Source organism: Trachypithecus francoisi, unplaced genomic scaffold (assembly GCF_009764315.1).
Source record: "Trachypithecus francoisi isolate TF-2019V2 unplaced genomic scaffold, Tfra_2.0 Lachesis_group4, whole genome shotgun sequence".
Taxonomy (NCBI): domain Eukaryota; kingdom Metazoa; phylum Chordata; class Mammalia; order Primates; family Cercopithecidae; genus Trachypithecus; species Trachypithecus francoisi.
This window is the reverse complement of record NW_022681469.1, coordinates 55989386-56008836: the sequence shown is the minus strand read 5'-3', so window position 1 is coordinate 56008836 and position 19451 is coordinate 55989386. Positions and strand designations below refer to the sequence as shown.

General features: G+C 35.1%; 1 protein-coding gene across 2 annotated transcripts in view; it reads right to left on the bottom strand.

Annotated features, from left to right (window-relative positions):
- The window catches only part of RELN (reelin), a 517743-nt gene that overhangs the window by 257825 nt on the left and 240467 nt on the right, over positions 1-19451 (bottom strand). For both annotated transcript variants that reach the window (XM_033192854.1, XM_033192856.1), the window contains exons 7-8: positions 15583-15679; positions 10581-10632 (exon numbers count right to left, since the gene is read on the bottom strand). In XM_033192854.1, coding sequence (XP_033048745.1) covers positions 10581-10632; positions 15583-15679 — 149 coding nt within the window. The remainder of the gene's footprint in view (positions 1-10580; positions 10633-15582; positions 15680-19451) is intronic.

Here is a 19451-nt window from a genome sequence, read left to right as displayed (position 1 = left end):
TGGAATAATAGCCATATAGGTCCATAACCCCTTGAAGTTAAATGAATTCTGTAATTCAAATAACTTAATTAACTTATAGATTTCAAAAAGGCAATATGGTGCATATGCCATGCCTAGAGCAGCACTCTATATTCCAACACATTAACACTTCTGCAGTGAAATGCATGATAATTCACATAAGTAACAGAAATAATGATCATAAATAGCTTTAAATCCTTTCAACACAGGTCTTGCTGCCAAATGAATTCAGGTCATGTCAAACTTTGCCATCACATACATTTTTTAAAAACTGGCTTGTGATATTTCCATATTTTTTGTAATACGAAATTGCAGATTAGGGATTGTGAGCCTGTATCTTCAAGAATTACATATATTTTGTTTTACTTTTATAGAAGGATCAATCAATTGGTGTTTAGTCTCTCAAGGCCTGGGTAGTTTTGGGTAGTTTTTAAAATTTGGTTATATCATTCCCCACCAATCCCAGGACTTTTCAAAGTAAATCACAGTAGAATGCAATAGAAGAAGCTACTGTTATCTTGGGGATTGGTAGTGGTTGCTGGGAGCAGCCTCTTTCCCCAAAGCTCTGCCTTAAAAATGAGCTGCCTTTTCAAATGCAGCACAGAGCCACAGAAAGAGAGAATTGATCTCACAGAATTTATAGATGGGGAAAATCACTGCCAGAAATCATGCCTCTAGATAGCACAGTGGGACCCATAAATACTGAAGGCTTGAGGAGTGTCTGGACAGAACCCTATTGAGGATTCCTGCAGCGCGAGTGCTGCCATTGCCATTACTCAAAACTCAGACCTCAGAGACAAGCACAGCTCTAGGAGCTGCATGTCAACAACAGCATTTGATATAGAAAGATCATAAAGTTATAGAATGGATGCAATCTGGCTACTCAGAACTCCTGCCACAAACTAGAACAACTCTTAGCAGGATCAGCGCATCCTTTCATCTTTTCTAGATAGATAAAAGGAGATCCGGACCATTAACTGGAGGCTGCAGTGAGTGGAAAGAGATGAATGGGCAAACTTTAGGGAGCTTTTACACAGCTAGAAACTGTTACTCTCAGGGGATATTACATGTTTCTGTAGGCTAGGGCATTCAAGAAACAGACTTGCCTCATTCTACATTGAAATATGAAAAACGTGATGGGTAACATAAGTAGTTCTGGCATTTACCCCTTTTTTTTGAAGCTAAGGGTGAATTTTGAGGTATTATTCACTAGGCAGAAAATACACTTACTCTACTCCCCCCACACACAAAATTAAGAAATACAATAAAAGCTTTTTTGCTACTTTACAATTCTTTTTCAAATAACTCTGTCCCAAATAAGACCATTATTACCCAGATTATCAATAGTTTGATAGTTCTATGAACAGCACTGTAGAAAAATGATTATATCATACTTAGATTTTAATTTCCTTCTTTACCATCTGCCAGAAAATCCCTAAAAATATTAGCTCTCTTGGCCCATGGTATCAAAATATTCTACTCTTAAGTAGAGCAACATCTTGATGACATGGCAAGTCTAGGAGTACTAACTCATGAACAGTATCTAATATATGACTCCCAGTTTTAAGCATGTAATGCTGTAATTTCCAGGATGGCTGGTATTATATATTTTTTTTTTTAGTTTTCATTGTTTTATTCTTCTCCTAGTACAAAAACCTACACTATATAACATTTTATATATCTGAACATTTTGTTTGATAATATGACTATCTATATAAATTTGTTCCAATAATTTTTAAATTTTATAAAAATATAAGTGTTTATTTTCTAGTAGCTAGCTTTTTGCTTGATAATATTCAAAGCAAATTGTTTTTATTACTCTTATTACCTTACTGTACATCATATATCCACAGGGTACTTTGGAAAACAGAGTTCAAGGCAGGAGGGAAAATCTACTGGGAAGATGAGAATTTGGTTCTAAGCGTGCTATTTTACCAATTCTCTGATCACAGGTAAAATAAATGCATGAGAAATGGCTACATAGGGAATGCGGTTGAGTCAATGATCTGCCTGGTTGGTATGCACTCAGCTGCTGTCCCCCATGCCTGACAGTGTGTGCATATCCCACCATGCAGAGCAGCTTCTGGCTCTCATGAAATACAGGCTCGATTTGCCTTGCCTATGCCTGCACATAGAGGCAACTCACGCTTTGTTGAAGTTCAGGGGCCTTAGCCAAAAGGGCAGCAGTTTGATTCATGGGTAAGAAGCAGGGCAGGAAAAAATGGTTACTGTATCGGATAATGCTTTGTGGCAGCCCAGGCGGGAAGTGTCCTGGGGCTTCTCAGTCCCAAATGACAGGGATGACAATTGTGACTGAAAGAAGCCCACAGATATTACTTTAATTAAGAATAGTTCCATTCTGCATGAACAGAAATCCTCTAATTACTCTTGGATCTGTCAAGAACTGTTCTTGACAGAGCAAACAAATTTAATTTTGGTAAATTATGATAATCAAAATTAAGATAATTATTTTATGAATAGAAATTATAAATTTAGAGAAACAAATATCTGAAGTTTTTGGTCAGCCCAAATTATCAATTAATTTGGGCCAGGGAATTTGGATAGGGAAGTCTAGAGTTTATGTCTATACCTTTGTTTTGCCCACCAAAAATACCCATGGGGGAATTCAGCATTTATTAAGTGAGAAAACATATTTCAAGGACATTGTTGTATGGGGGAACATTATATACAAGCAAAATTTTCATTCTAAGCATCTAAAAACTGATAATAAGGATTAAGAGAGGTCAAATAAAGTAGAAGAATAAAATCAATATCTTCAAAAATATTCTATACATGAACTAAAAACATGCTTCCTTTATACTTGAAAGTCTTTTTCTCATAAAATATAGAAAAAGAATCAGGTTTGAAAAGCAACTGTCTTCCACTTTCTGTTTTATATTTATGTTTAAAATGAGGCTACTAGTAATAATCTCTGTTTTGACTATCAGACTTACAAACCTTTCTTTCTGGCTAAATGTGACAGTGCATGATTTATTGTACTTAATATTTTGTCCCTTAGTCACTTTCCTGGCTGAGTTTCCCAAACCTCATTAGGGGACTTCTTCCAGTTCATGGCAGATGGACAATGACCACAGGATATAAAATGAACAGCTGTCCTCCTCCCTGCTTGTGCTTTTCTCCCTTCCAGTCCTATCCCTCTTCCCTCACTTACAAAATATTTATATTTCTTCATTATCACTGGTACTCCTACCATAATGGAGACAGGGATCCATTCTCTCCCAGTTTATGGAATGCCAAGCCACATTCCAACCACTTCCAAGTGCCCAACCCCTGCAAGTTTTCTCCCAGGCCCACAGTAGAGAACTCTTGCCATGTTGCATGAAACACAAGGAAGAGAGATGTGTCTGGCTTTGCCAGGTTCCCCGCCAGGCCGTCCTCCTTTCCCCAGGGCCCAAGTAAACTACGCCCGGATGCTCATGCCTGGGCCATTTTCTAGGAGGAGTAATCCCCACCCTGGGCAGCAAGTGTTAAGTATCTCCTCTCCTCCACTCCTGGCAATCTGGAGACAGCATTAGTATCATTGTTGTTGTCTGACTCTGACCTTGGTCCCCACTTCTTAGCAGGGCTCCTGCGTCTTGTTCTTCCTACAGGGTGCCATTTCCCTAACCTGCACTGTGACGCCTGACCCTCTGGTGATACCGTAACTGCTCTTGTCTATCTCTTTCCCAAATAATGAAGTCCTCCCTCCAGCCCTTCCTCTTTCCTGGACTTTCCAACAAATCACACTGTCATTCTCCTCTGTAGTCTGCGTCTGTTAATCAGCCATGTTTACTGCCATACTTGTTTTCTTCTCCCATGTGGACTCTCCCCCCACCCCTCCCCTCTATTTGATAATAAACTTCTCAAAGATTGGGGTAGCGTCTTAGGCTTTGCTTTCTCTACAGTGAACATAAGTACATTATGATACACATAATAAACATTCTAAAGATCCTAAAGATCTTCTCTTTGACAGATGAGTCCCTGGTTAATTGACAAGAAACTGGAAACTGCAGGCTCAGACTAAATTCTAGCAATGCCCATGGATTTCATTTCGCATACTCCCTTGCTTCAGAGGTCAAGAATGAGGATAGTATTCCACACCAATGTGGAACAGTATGAAATCCCTAAACTAACCTAGGAATTCAATTTAGTTACATTTTTTTTTTTAGTTCTAGGTGTGAGCCAAATTCTGTCCTACATACAGAAAGGGACGCTTGTACGCTCCTTAGCCCTCAAGGAATATTTAAGTTAGAAGAGGTGAAAGTGAATGTGCAGAAATGGTCAGTGTATCTATCAAAGCAGAATGAAGTACCTGTCATAAAATAAATTCAGAGGAGGTGGAGTTTCAAAGATATCAGGCTGGGGCAATGGGATGAGTTTTCATGGAGGAGTGGTGTTTGAGAGACCATTTGGTCTACATCAATAATGAATTTCTTCTCATCCTGTAGTTCACTGCTGTATTCCTTCTACTAGAACAGTCCCCTCAAAATGTTAACAGCACAGATTTATGAATGAATCACTGACATTTATTTTTCTAAGCCTCATCAGATGAATGACAAATTGAATATCTCAAAAGAAAAAGGGGATAATACTTACGTCAAATTGTATATTTTAATTCATATAAAAATATTTAATTATCAGTTCTAATAATTAAATAACACTTATAATTAATCTCAACAATCTTTGCCAGAACTTTGAGCTTAGTGGTATTTTACAGGATTTCAGAATATTCTCTTTTATTACTTAAGCTAGGGCTTAAGAGTTTGGGGTGAGGTGGATTTGAAATATATATATTTATAAATATTATATATAAATACATGTTATATATATTTCATTTAAATTCATTTTTAAAAATAAACATTTCCTAAAAAGGTCACCTCTGGGATGACAAAGCAGGATACCCTGCATCATAATCAGTTTCACTCCTTTACTTACCAAATTTTAGTTAACATAGAGGTATTCCATATATAAATATTTCATTTTTTGTTTTAATATAGATATTTGAAGATCTGGAAATCAAATCTTAAATCTTAGTTGAATATATTTTATATCCAATAATCTCACCCCTAAATAAAACATGTATTTAACCTTATAAAACATATGTATTATTTTTGCCATTAAAATTTTTTAGTGTTTTATTTATTTTTGTTTTGGACTCAGGTCACCAAAGATTTTGTTAGTCTCATACTTAGAAGTGTCCATGTCTCAGAAGAGGTGTTCACTATTCCATAATAAGTTCCTCAAGGTCTCACTCACCAGGGAGAGTGATTCTCGAAAAAAAAAATGAGAATCTAATTTTACATATATTTCAGTAAGTTCGTGGAGGAAATGAGCAATAATTCATACCAAGATATGGAGGAATCGATTTCTCCTCCTCTTGAATTACCTGTTCTAAAAGAGTTAAGAGAGAATTTCTCTACTGAATCAAGTTCTGAGTAATTAAGATGTTTATGAATTAGGCTCAAGGGAAAAATCAACTGCTTTTCTTATGCTAAGTGAAATATAATACCTTTTACAAGTGACATTTTATCCTTTACATCTATTAAATAAAAAATAATACCAGATCTCTTTTCTTTCACAAAGCAATATTCCAATTCAGCTAAGAGTATTTTCAGCTTTTATAATTTCCAGTTTTTATTTTTCAAAATACGCTCGTGTAAAAAGAGTGGCTCTCATTCATCTCTGAGACTCCGTAGCACGTACGGTACAGAAGGAGAATAATTCAGGCCTAAGAACATTTGTACATCTTAATATGTAAATACAAAGCATTTATGATTTAATGACTTCCTTCTGTCTTGAAATGATAAAAACAAAAACAAAGCAGCAAAAAAAAAAAAAAAAAAAAATTAAACACACGTACAAAAATAAAACCCGAATGTTTAGGACATCCATGAGTAAAACTCAAGAGAAAAGGTACTAATCCTATAAATCATGAACAAATAACAGATTCTAGTTAGCTCAGTAATTACATACTGATAAACACATGCATATATATTTCTGTCTACTTGTTTCACTTAAAGCATAGTTGACTGATGATTCTCAGTTTCTTTCTGGGTAATCTTTTCCATTGACTGTGGTCCTCAGATCATCTCCCCCAAACCCGCTTTTAGCATGAAACGTCTGCATCATATCAATTTAACACTTGGTAACATACTATTATAGATGTTTTTGTAATGGTTACTTGTCACTCAGGCAAGAAATATTTATGAGCATCTATTTATTATGAGTCCCTGGACTAGTGACTGAGGATACTGTGATGGACAAGATAGATTTGTCTGGCAAGCCAAACTATTTATTCTTCATGGTGTGTTTCTAAATGCTTTACCTTTATTCTTTGTTTGGCTAATGAATCCTATTAATCTGATGTAAGAGGTAAGCTAAACTGAACAAGCATATTACTGAGTAAATTCTTTTAGAGTGACTCAATGCAGATCTCTATCAAGGAAATGACAAAGTCACCCCTAACACAACTACCCAAATAATTTTTCTGAAGAATTAATTTTATTCTATTTCTCTATTGCTCAAGACAGAAAGAGGTTCTTTTGCAGACCTCTATTAAATAGCTAAAGAACAACATTATTTTACTTTTAAAAGGCTAAATTAAATGAGTTTAAAACCTCCATTTAACATTTATCTCTCTATTAAATAAGTTGAAGCCCTGAGCTGATACAGATTAGTGTTCAGATAGATGCAGTTTTATCTGACACTGCTCATAGCTACCAGGCCCAGTTCCTCTGCTCCAGGAGGGTACGCATGTTCCCCTCCAATGCCTTGCCTGTGTTCATTCTGCCTCATCACCTGAGAAACCTTTCTCTGTCCTTTCAAGTGACTCAGGTTGTTGACAGGGATTCTCCTTCCTAAGAAGCCTTCCTAAAGGACCTCATTAGGCACTGCCACCCGGGGGACCTATATACAGACCCACCCTGTTTACAACAATGCCACTTTCTAGAGATTTCATGCTCTGTATGTGCCCAGTGCCTTGTTAAATGTGTTCTGTTTTCTCACTTACTTTGTTTTCCCAGAGTTAAAGCCTGCTCAAGCAAATACTGAGCACATAACAAATATTCAGTGAAATTTTGTTAAGTGAATGATGGACACGAAGTGCTACTGGCATTTTCTTTGGACCCTCAACCCTGCCTGAGAAAGCAGAGTTCGGAGGCATCCGTAGGATAACATTTTGCAAGGGCGTTATCTCAAATTTTTCTTCCTGCCCCAGAGGAAATCTAAAGGAAGCGGATAAATGCCCCTAAGGCTACAACTATAAATTCCACAAGTTGAATCTAATGAATCAAGTGAGAATGGTAGCAAATCTATGCCTCAGCACAGAAATGGATACAAGATCTTTCATTGGAATGGAAAAATGAAGAGTTCTAAGAATATTTTAGGACACTTTCCAAGATGATTTAGCTATGGATAACATGATAAATTTCATCTTGCAGAAATGCATTTTCAGGATTCTTTAACTTTTAAAATCATTTGGTTAAGACAGCCTTACATTTATGTATATATATGTATGAGTGTGTATATGTGTATATATACACGTAATCTATATACACATGTATAATAATATACATTATATAAACACATCAGATATACACATGTATGTATACATATGTAATGTAATATATGTATATATTGTGTGTATTTGAAAGAACTGAGAGAGCATTGCTGCTAAACATTGGCATGATGGAATTTATTTGAGACACCCCTTAATAATTCAAGCAGTTTTTGTATGAGGAACTTGGGAGTCTTTTGGATAACATTTGTTATGCAACTGAAAATGTTTACAAGAGCAATATGAAAGTATCAACACAATAATTTCTCCAATTGTGGATCTATGCTCAATTATGAACATAATTGATCACTTAGGTCATAAATAATAATGGAATTCCCTAGAAAACTTTTTGAATCATTGTGTTACACAGTGAACATTTAACATTTAATATCCTAAAGTACTTCCTAAGGAGTGAACTAAAACTAACTGAACATATGTAACCATATTATTAGTATAGATTTGGAGAATTCCATAGTACACAAGGAAATGTAAATGTTGAATTGTTAACATATAGTTTTTTTATAACATAATCTTAATATAATTTTTGAACTGAGTATAAATAAAATGGCTATGATGGTTGCTATTGGATTGGTTGGATTCATTTTAATTTCTATTTTGGTATCTGATTACTATGGATACACACAATTATGGCATTTCTAGAATTTGTGAGTGTTCCTCAATCTGGCCCTCATATCACTCAAGTAAACAGAATGATGTCACACCCTCATACCTCATAAACATCCATATAAACAAATGATAATGAGATACACAAAAACATTTCTGGAAAGTTCTGCCCACTATACTGTATTCACCACATACCACCACATACCATACAACAGATGGTTTGCTACATTGTTTCTTTCCCATCCTAACTCTTCTTGGTTTCCCACAATTTTTTACTCTCAAAATGTAGTAAGTAAATTCACCAATGAAGTTTATAAACAATAAATTACAATTTCTTTTACTAAATATGTTCCATTTCATTCCTAGGATATGTTAAAATTTCACTTTTGATTCTAAAACTGCCACCTGAAAAGATATGTAAATGTATTTTTAGTTATAAACTTGAGATCTCTTTTTCTCATTTCCTTCCTCCCTCTTTCCTTCCTCCTTCCACCCTTCCTTCATTTTTTCCTTACTCTCTCTCTCTCATTCCCCAATTCTGTTACTCTTCCAGTCTTTCAGTGGGATTCAAATCCATGCTTTAAATAACATAAGTTGCTCTGACCGTCTACAGTCTTCTCGCTTGTGGGGAGACCAAAGGTTCTTGCTAAGTCCCATGTTTGTGTCTAGTCCTGAGACCTTGGCCCTGGTGCTTGCTCTGGGTTTTGAGTCTTAGGTAACAAACCCTTCATTCTCTGATTACCTCCTCTTCTTTTTCATCAACTCTATTGTAATTGGTACAAATGAAAGGCAAGGAAATAGAGAATCTAAGCCATATTACCAGTATACTATTCACCAAAATGTAATTTTCCCCTTTAATAAAGGATAATTTAATCAGTATAGGAGCTCTCCTCACTTAAATAAAGTATGAATAATATTAGAATTAGGAGACATGTATTTTAAAATTGATTCTCGTGTTCTTTAATTGCTTAAAGACAATATCTGAAACTACTGTTCATTTCTTTAACAAAAAGAACAAGTACTCAGAATACTGATACATTATTAACCATTATTCAGCTTATTTTTATATATTAACAGCATAATTCATCTAAACACATTTATTCTGATTAAGAGGCTCTAAGTTGCCTGTAATGCTACAGTCAAAAAAATTATTTTTGTAGCACCACAACTCTTTAAAAATATTCTTTTGATTATAAAAACATTATGTGTTTGCTACAGAAGAGTTAGGATACACTTGTTAATAAGTCAAAGAAAACTCTTTCATCAAAAAACTATTATTTTTGTTTTTCCTAATGCTTAGCTTATGATCATACATGGACTTCTGAACTGCCTGTAAATTGTTGTAGGTAATACTGTCAACTGGAGAAGAAAACCCAAAATGTAACCAGGTGATTTCATATGGTACCTGCTACACAGGCTGAAACAAGGCACTCTGATGAAAAAGTGACAAATACATGACTTAAAGAAAACTGTTCTTCAGCACAATCAACCACAGTGGGCTCCTGGGTGTAGAACACTGGCTTGCAATTTGGAATAGAGGGCTCCTGAGGGAAACAGTCCTTTCGCTAACGGTGGACCTTCTAAGATATGGAAGCGACTGGAGGATGCTGTTCTGAGCATAGCTGCTGGACATCTGCAATTCTCATGCCAGAGGGAATGACCAGGAGGGGGTTTCACTCTTATGGGACCTAGCCCCATTAAAAGACAGCATCTTTCTTCTCCTAGAACATTTCCTTTGTAAATGTATACCAGTTACTTATAAATACATACCCTTGAAAAATAAAATGGAAAGTAATAGAATAGACAGCAAAACTGCAAACACTCGATCAAAAGGCACCCTATTTTACTGAATGCTTTGGGTAGGAACTTTTAGCTCTAAAACAAAAGCACTTAAAAGAAACACTGCCAGACACAGTCATTGTTTTCATTATCTATGTTTGAATTTAACAGATTATTCATGCCAAACATGAAGCCTTAATTGGTTTCTTTCAGTTACCAGTAATTATCTCTCTCACTACCAGTTACTCAGACCTCAGGAAACAGAACATATTTCAATCTTAATCTGAGCAAAACACAACCAGGAAGGTAATCCTGATGTAATAGAATAAGCCAATGTATGCAAAATACATATGTAAATCATCTTAAGATTTATAGAATTATCTGCAGTATTTTTAACACCACTCCCTGCTGGAGAGAAGTGAGAACAGAATGTAACATTTAAAAATATTTATTTCACTTTTAAAATGTTGTAGATTATTTACTGCAAAACTAAGACTTACCATTCTCTAAATCTGAAAGCATCTGGCATTACAATCCTGATTGCACACCATGTTTAAAGCAAACGTTTCCAAGTTAAATCATTATAACTGCTAAAAACACTTACCAATGGAAAACTGGAGGACAGAAGCTGTTGTTGTATTAAGGCCTGTGGTAATCTAGAGAAAAAGAATACATAAAAATAAGACAAGATAGGAGAAAGAGGAGAAAGATGCTGGGAGGGGTACGGGGAGGGGAAGAGTAAAAAGAGGAAAGAGGAAATCCATTAACAGAAGTTGCATTTATCCAGTTGTTAGTTCATTTTATCAGTGTGTCCAAACACAGATCTGTTTCTTGTTCCCCTGTGGGGAATAAATAAGTGAAATCCTGACTTGGGGATGGATAGCATATTTCTCAATGTCTTTTCATAAACTGTTTTTAACGGAATCCAGCAGGTTATCTTGTGAAGGCATTTAACAAGGCTCCTCTCCACTCATTCCACCATCTCCCCTCCATCCTACCATATCAACAGATCTGTGACCCAAAGAGAATGTAGCAAAAAGGCTACCAAACAAAAATTGGGAGATAAATTAAGAACAAATAAGCAGAATAAAATTATTTTGAAAAAGAAATAGAACTACAATAGCTAAAGGTCATAGGCTTTCTTTGTGGAGGGGTGTGATAAAATGCTCTAAAATTGATTGTAATAATGGTTCCATAACTTTGTAAATAAACCAGAAGCCTTGAACTGTACACTTTAAAAAATGTAGAATCTGTGGATTATTTCTCAATAAAACTGTTAACCAAAAAATGAAGAAAAGAAATATAATTTTGGACCTAGAAATGGTTTTCTGACAAGTTTCTGCTACTTTTCCTTAGTTTCATGAAGAAGCATGCTTAAGCAAAATTTCCCCCTTCTGAAAGAAGAATGGTGCTTCTTTAATTTTAACATTTTTTTTTATCCTTTAACATGTTTTTTATCTGACCCTTTCATGGGTCAGAGCAGTAACTTTGACACATACCAGCTCAAATGAGACGAGAATTCAGGTTCTCATTTTGCTGGGTTTTGAAACTCTGTACACTACAATATAGGACATTTCAATGACTCCATCCTATGCAATAGAAAGCGGGTAACTCTTCACTGTGGCAGAGGCAGTAGGTTGTCTTACTTTTGCTTCTTTTCTTTTTGTTGTTTTGTTTTTTCTGAGACAGAGTCTCTGTTGTACTTGGCTTCTTATACGTCTTAATAACATCTTTAGACATATCCCTGCACTTTCTTACCCCTTATAGGATAGAGTTCACAACTGCAGAAGGGTCAAGTGCAATACAATTCACGAACAGCCGTAGGAAATGAGTGAGCAAGCCTCTTGTTCTGTTGGAATTCTGTTGAGATGTGAATATTAAAAGATCGGATGCATGTGAATATCAAAATATCTATATCATGACTTGGAGAGGTGACTGAACATGTGCTTTAAATACATGGCTATAAAGCTACTGCTAGTGCATTAAATGTACTGAAGAGTCTTACTTATCCTGATGGTGTAATAAATGATGCTTGTGTCACCTACTTGATCAAGTGCCACAGCCGTGACCTCTGCTAGCGAACAGCAAGTTGTGTGAAATATTGCCAAATTTCAAACTATGTGTGCTAACTGAGGGTGAACCTAGACTTTGATTAGTCACTGATTCTAATTTTTTTCACCAGGGAAGCTTAGGACTGGTTGACTCATTTCTTTACCTTTACTCATTTATTTTATTAGTAAAATATCAGCTACAAGAAAGAACAGGAAAGATAAGGGGAAAAAAAAAAGAAGCACTACCTATGAAATGTATTCTGAAATCTATTCACCTATATTTATACTTGAGTATTATAATACAAATTATACCTGTATTTATAATTGGGTATTACAAATTATTAATCTTGAGTTCAAATGTGAGTTTTTAAGCCTTTATATTTGACATTCTGAAACAAAAGTTGCCTTTAAAGAGCTTTTGGTAAATAATATGGTTAACTATGACTGTCTGAGACATAACTTTTTTTTTTTACCAAGTCTCTCTTAAATTATTAAATATACTCAAAACTACAGGAAATTAGTATGATAACTAAATGAATCAGAAGAAATCACGGTAGGCCAAAGCTGTTCATTCTGCACTTTTTCTCTAAAAATTTTTATTGGGTTTGATATTGTTTTAGTCCAAACTCACCCTTGTAATTAAAATGCATTTCCAAATATGTGAGAATAATTCAGTAAATAGGCCTGGCCCAGAGGCTCATGTCTGTAATCACAACACTTTAGGAAGCCAAGGCAGTAGGATTGCTTGAGCCCAGGAGTTCAAGACACCTAGGCAACATAGGGAGACCTCATCTCTGCAAACAATTAAAAAAATTTGCTGGGTATGGTGGTGCATGCCTGTAGTCCCAGCTCCTTGGGAGGCTGAGGCAGGAGGCGGAAGGCTGAGGCAGGAGTCTGAAGTGGGAGGATGAGGTCAGAGGATCAGCTGAACCCGGTAGGTCAGGGGTGCAGTGAGCCATGATGGCACACCTGGACACCAGCCTGGGTGCCAGAGTGAAGCCCTGTCTTAAAACATAATAGTAATAATTTAGTAAATAATTTATTTTTTTAAAATGGAGGGTAACACAACTCATTTCATTTTAAATTCTGAGAGCATATTTTTCCTTTAAAGGAGTGAGTAAATGAATTCCTTTATATCTTTATTTTATGCTAACAAAATAAACAAAGTTCAGTGTCACCACCTGAAATACAGAGACTTCACTGGGTTAAACAAAACCCAGTGAGGGGTGCATGGCATAGCAGTAAAAGGAACAAAAACTTGTGCTATGTCCAGGTAAGAGTTGCTGCCACCTCTCACTGACTAACTTCTCCTGATATGAAATGGTTTTTTAACTACATTCACAAAAATGGAGATCCTCTTTTCAGCATTTTAAAAGATAAAGCATTAGCCTACTAAGGTTCTTTGTTTGTGGTTCTTTTTCTTACAACTTCAGGAAGAATGGGTTTTATGAAAAATAAGAAGGCATACTGTTTAAAAAGTGATGTTTGGGGGCTGATAACGTTCATTAGTTCTCATGCACAACAATTTTGACTGGATTCAGTCATAAAGTACCATGCAAATGTTTGGATTTTAGTAAATATTGAATATAATGTTAACTGAAAATTGAATTCCTCACTTTTCATTTGATTGATCTGTCTTCTATAAACACAACTTGGGTACAATATATATTTTTGCTTTGGGGACACCAATACAGTATAAAAATTATGAAAAATTAGAAGTTAGTATAAAATGTGGACATCATCTCCATCATTCTCAATCTGCTTTATTTTACTCCCTTTGAATCCCACCATACAAATTCATCTTAGGAAAATGCTTACAATGGAAATATAAAAACTACATGCTTTCTTATTTCCTAGATGAAGATAATTATTTTGAATATTTTCCTTTTTAGTTGAAAGGCTAATCCTACATTAATTATAAAACACAATTCAAAAATAGCCCACTGAATATGTCAACTCTAATGCTAAATAAACAGGGATATGGTGAAACAATCAGGACTAAACATACAAAGGATTAAATAATACTTCAGTTTTATGCTATGAAAATATGAATTTTGGCATTATATTCTTAGATATTTTTATTTCCTATTAACCAGTGGCAACAAAAATAACTTGCCAAGCATTTCCAGGAATACTACTAAATGAGACACCTTCTAAAACAGGCATTTAGTCTAAGCTCAATTAACTACAGTAAAAAAATTAAATTTGGTAAGGTTTATAGATAATTAATTCTGTCATGGTATATTATCTAAAATGTACTAGCAAATCTATTTTTTCAAGAAAAACTTCACCACCAGAGTCATACTTCTCTGCAGGAATATTATAGCACTTGTGAGGCTTGAATTATGAGCACCTATTATTTTAATTTGCATCCAATTAATTGTTTGTGTTGTAATTTCAACTAAAAACTCCTCAATTCATCAATGCTCTGAAGCTTGTATCTTTAATAAATTAAATGTATCTGTTGGCATGAAAGGGGTATTTAAGCAGCATAAAATAAGAACCATCTTACAACAATTAATTGGCTTTCACATTTTGATAACTAAAACTTCTTTTAATTGCCCATCTTGGCACCCGCCCCCCCAACAATTTACATTGGAAGTCAGTCTTTTGACAACTTTGAAAGTTACTGATTTTTAAACACAATTGTGACAGAAGGGTGAAAAATACAACCTATTACCAGAAGCCCTCTGAAAAGGAAGATATGGGAAGTAAAAGAACAAGCATTAAAGCCAAGCTGCAAAGCAGAAAAGTAAAGCATAAGAGATAGTACAAGAAGAGTATTAGGGACAAAGGAATCGAGACAGGATATAACATAACAAGTGCTTTTATATTGTTTTTCAAGAAGGTAAAATGAAAGTAGTCTTCATGCCAGAAAGAATTACCAAGTTAACAACAACAACAAAAAAGGCTCATTAGCTGCATGCTGATGGCTAGTAGTTTCACTTCTTTCCTTTTTGAATGTTCATGTTTCATTTTACACATATGATTTGGCAAGCAAAAGCTACTAATCAATCTAAAGTAAAGGAAAATAATCTGCTTCTAAGTAATTTGACATGAATCAAAAATTTTTTAAAACTGGTTTATTCAGGGTGCTCTTTCACTTAAAGAAAAATCCATCAGGTTCTTCTGTGGCTATGAACCAAAGTTTTAAAATAACGTGATAAAACTGAACATCTAACAGTTTTGACTTGCAAGGAGAAAATAAGGACAATTTTAAGAGCATGGCTTTATAGGAGAACTTAGAAGGCCATAAACTGTTTATTATTTATATTATAGCAAATACTCATATTTTTAAAAAGCCATCTAATCATAGTGATGCTCCATGTTTAATGAGATCCACTGATGCTGACAATTTTATCATTGAATTACTTATTTTTACATCTGAAAACAGGCCATTGAATCGCCCCTTCCAATTTTAAGATATTTGTAATAGGACTCATAAATCATATTCGAATTTTCATCTGAACTTTAAGAGCATAAGAAAAACTTTTGTTGGCAAAAAGCTCAGTAAATACTATAATGGAATAATGTACATAAATAGCACATACTTACCAGTTCTCGTGGACCATATGGTTCACAGAAGGTGACAGCATTGCCATGCATAATCGCACCACACTGTTCTCCAGTCTCACAGTTGTTACATTCAACCCTGCAGGAACACAGAACACATTCCAAGTCTGAGAACTAAGTAGCACATGTGGCTTACTGTTCAGGTAAGAAGAGATGTAATAGTTATTGCTACTCAGCTCAAATCACCATTTTGAGGAAAGCAGGGATATTTTGTACTATAATAAGGTTAAGAAGATCTGAAACCAGAAACACTTGAACATAAATCTCAATTCTTTCAGTAACTTACAGTGGTGGGCAAGTTACTTAACCTTCCAAAGTTTCAGTTCCCTCACCTGTAAACGAGGATAACAATACTGACCTAAATCCCACATAGTTATTGTGAGGATGAAATGAGAGATTATATATAAAACTCAGAGTACAGAACCAATGTCACAGCAGGTACTTAATGAAAGATGATATTATAATCAATAATTATATAATATATACATGCCCAATACAATGACATTTGCAAGTATTAAAAATAAGCAGAGTAATATCCACTTACATAAAAACTTGTATCTCTGAAATTAAAAGGTGTTTTATGCATTTTAAACATTTTTCTTTGGAGTTATGGTTAGTGTAAATGTTTAAAATGACTGTCCTCAGACAAATCTGCATGTATACATTCCACCATGCTAAAAACAATGAAATCAGATTGTATTTAATCCACGTATTAGTATGATATACACACAAATTCTAATTCAAGCAAATTTTGGATACTGAGCTATTATGCTAACTTTGCAAATAACGCAATTAGCTCCTATCTTTATTACTGTAAAATGAAGTGGTTATTAAAATCTTAGGACAGGATCTCAAAAATGAATTTATTCATATCTCTATCTAGTAGAGATTGAATACACAAGGTATGTGTAATTCTGGATTTGACCTTGTATATTTACAGTAACATTTACAATTTTCTGCATTGTGACATTTCAACCTACAATCATTACATTCCTAACATGTAGAAAGAAAGAGCTATGTTTCCCCTGTCTGAACCTCAAACCACATGAGAGCTGTATTTCATGCAGAAAGAACATTTTCAAAGACTTTCACATTCCAGGTGCCAAACATTGCAGAAAGGGCACTATGCCCTTTGTTTAGGAGATTATTGTATTATGCCCTTTCAGCCATTTGCTAATTTTAGAGAAAAGGAGTAGAACACCCATCCAAAGAGGAAGAAGACAAAAGTGTGAAAGGAGCCCATAAAGCCAGGAGGCAGAAACACTGCACGTCAAAATTTGGCAAAGAAATCAAAGTTCTTCCTCTATGTTTACCACATTGATTAAATGTTATTATTGTAATCTTTTGAGCCATGTTCCCACACAAAAATCAACAGTGCCAAGTGTTTTCAACATATTTTAGAAAAAACATAAACAAATTTGATACAGAATTTGAAATGTTAGTATCTCATAGCATCACAATTCTTAGCAGATTCAAATCTTCCCTTGGTTACTGTGAAGCAAGACATTAGAATAGACACAACAGTAGCTTCGCAAGGACGATAAACCTGTCTCTTGTTCATTAGGGCATGGTCCTTTTGAGCACATTGTATTCCTGAAATATTTGTTGAATGAATAAATGAATATAACACAACTTCATAAATATAACCACTTTAAAGGTCTGAGGTCTAAATAACTTAGAATAGTGCCTGGCACATAGTAAGCATGATGTAAGTGTTAGCTATTATTATTGCTAAGAATTTCTCATGGATTTCCACCATTTTCATCTACTCCAGAACCTTACATGAGGGTTTTTTTTCCCATAGAGACTGTATTATGCGAATGACTTCTTACTACTTTTCTAATTCTTGTGATTGTGATAAAAGTACAGTGAAGTAGCACAAAATTTATAGTAGGCTTCTTACTTTAGTGAGAGATGAAGATTATTTGGCCTCCAAGTCATTGTGAAATGGCTTAAGAGAAACATCGTTTGATGGAGAAAAAAGTAAAAGAATGTTCAGACCTCACAATGGCTATCTGCAATTTGTCTCCAGTGACTCCGAACTAAAAGTGTCATTGTTGATGTGAAATTTGAGGCCTGCTGCTTAAACTTCTATAGCAATTATTTTGTCTATAAATATTGCTCAGCAGTTTCCAAATCAACTATATATCAAGAAAATATCTATATATAATATATGTATTATAGGCCCCCTCCTTCCATAGTTTTGCTTAAACAGAATTCAGCTAGAAACTGGATAACTGTATAAAAGTAATGGTCTACAGCCTGGAATTAGAGAACCAGTACTTAGATAACAGATGTTTGATGTCTTTGGAGAATCACTTCTATGTAGTAGAATAGCAGGGGTTAAAAACAAACAAACAAACAATAAAAACACAAGAGAAAAGAAAACAGATACAGCTATTCTTCCCATTGAACTCAACAATCCTCTAGACCCTTCTCTTCTTCATTGTGCTTTATATCTCCACAAATTTATAATAAATGGAAAAAGGCATTGGTAATCCTGCTGAAGAAACTAAAAGATTTATAATGATCAGATATTACCCACTGTGTGGCTGCTACCTCCAGAAACAATTGCTTCACCAAGGACTGATGGGACAAATCTGTCAGATTTCTGCCAAGGTCTTTTAAATGTCCTTTACTTGAATTTCTCACAGTCTGACTGGGTTTGTCAACATAAATTATTTTAATTTACCCTGAATGTCCATCCCTCTAGGAGGTCAAATTCAACCCTCTCTTAGATGCCAATGGTGTTATTTCTTCATCCATCATTTATTAATTCATTCTTGATTTTAACAAACTTAGGTTGAGGGCTCACAAGCACTGCACTAAGCTTTAGTGATACAAAGACCAAAGAAACACTTGTCTTTTCTTCCAGGAGCTTACATTTCAAATGGAAAGGCAGAGAAGTAAACAAACAGTTACAATAGAGGGTGTCAATGCAACGATAGCTATTTATTGCATTCTATGACGTATCAGATACTCAAATGCCTCTTACTCTCTAAGACAGTTATCAGTGTCTTATTTTACTAAGGAGAAGATTTAGCTACAGAGAAGTTAGGCATTTGCTCAAGGTCACATGGTCGTGAAGCTGCAATTTGAACCTAGAGTTTGTAATCTGGACCTAGAACTTGCTACCTCCAACAGCTGTGACACCTGTCATTGTTCTTCACTCATAACAGGAGCATACACTGGTTGCGATAGTACCTAATGTAGAGACTGGGGAAGTAAGAGAAAGCGTCCAAAGGAGATGGTCCCAGAACTGGTCCTGAATGAGAAATAGGAGTTACTCAAGCAAGAAAGAAAGATGAGTGTGTGATAGGACACATGGAATGCAGATATTATGACACACAGCTGGACTATTAGTTCAGTGGGTCAGTATGACTGGAACCACGTTGATCCATGCAGAAAGGCAGCAAAGGATGTGGCTAGAAAGTGGTAACCAGCTCACAAAGGCTTCATGCGCTGTTTACCATGTGATAGGTGCTGATAGAAGCTCTACAAATAATGCCTCAATTAATTGATACAAAATCCTCTCCATTTTTTTATCTCCACTTAGACAATGCTAGAACTGAGATTTAGAAATATTAAATTACTGTCCAAGGTTACACAGCTAGTCAATTGCAGAACTAATTATTTTGTTTCCAAAGTCATGTGGCAAATCCCTTTTAGAAAAATTACTATAGCAAATTATGGGCTGGAGGTAGACAAGACTGGGGGCTAATGTAACTCAAGTAAGATACAATGGTGCCTTGAAATAAGGTGAGATGGAGCAAAGTGGACACCCTCTACTGCTCTATAAAAACCTAATGTAAGCCACATTTGTCATTTTCCACTTCTAATGGCTGCATTAA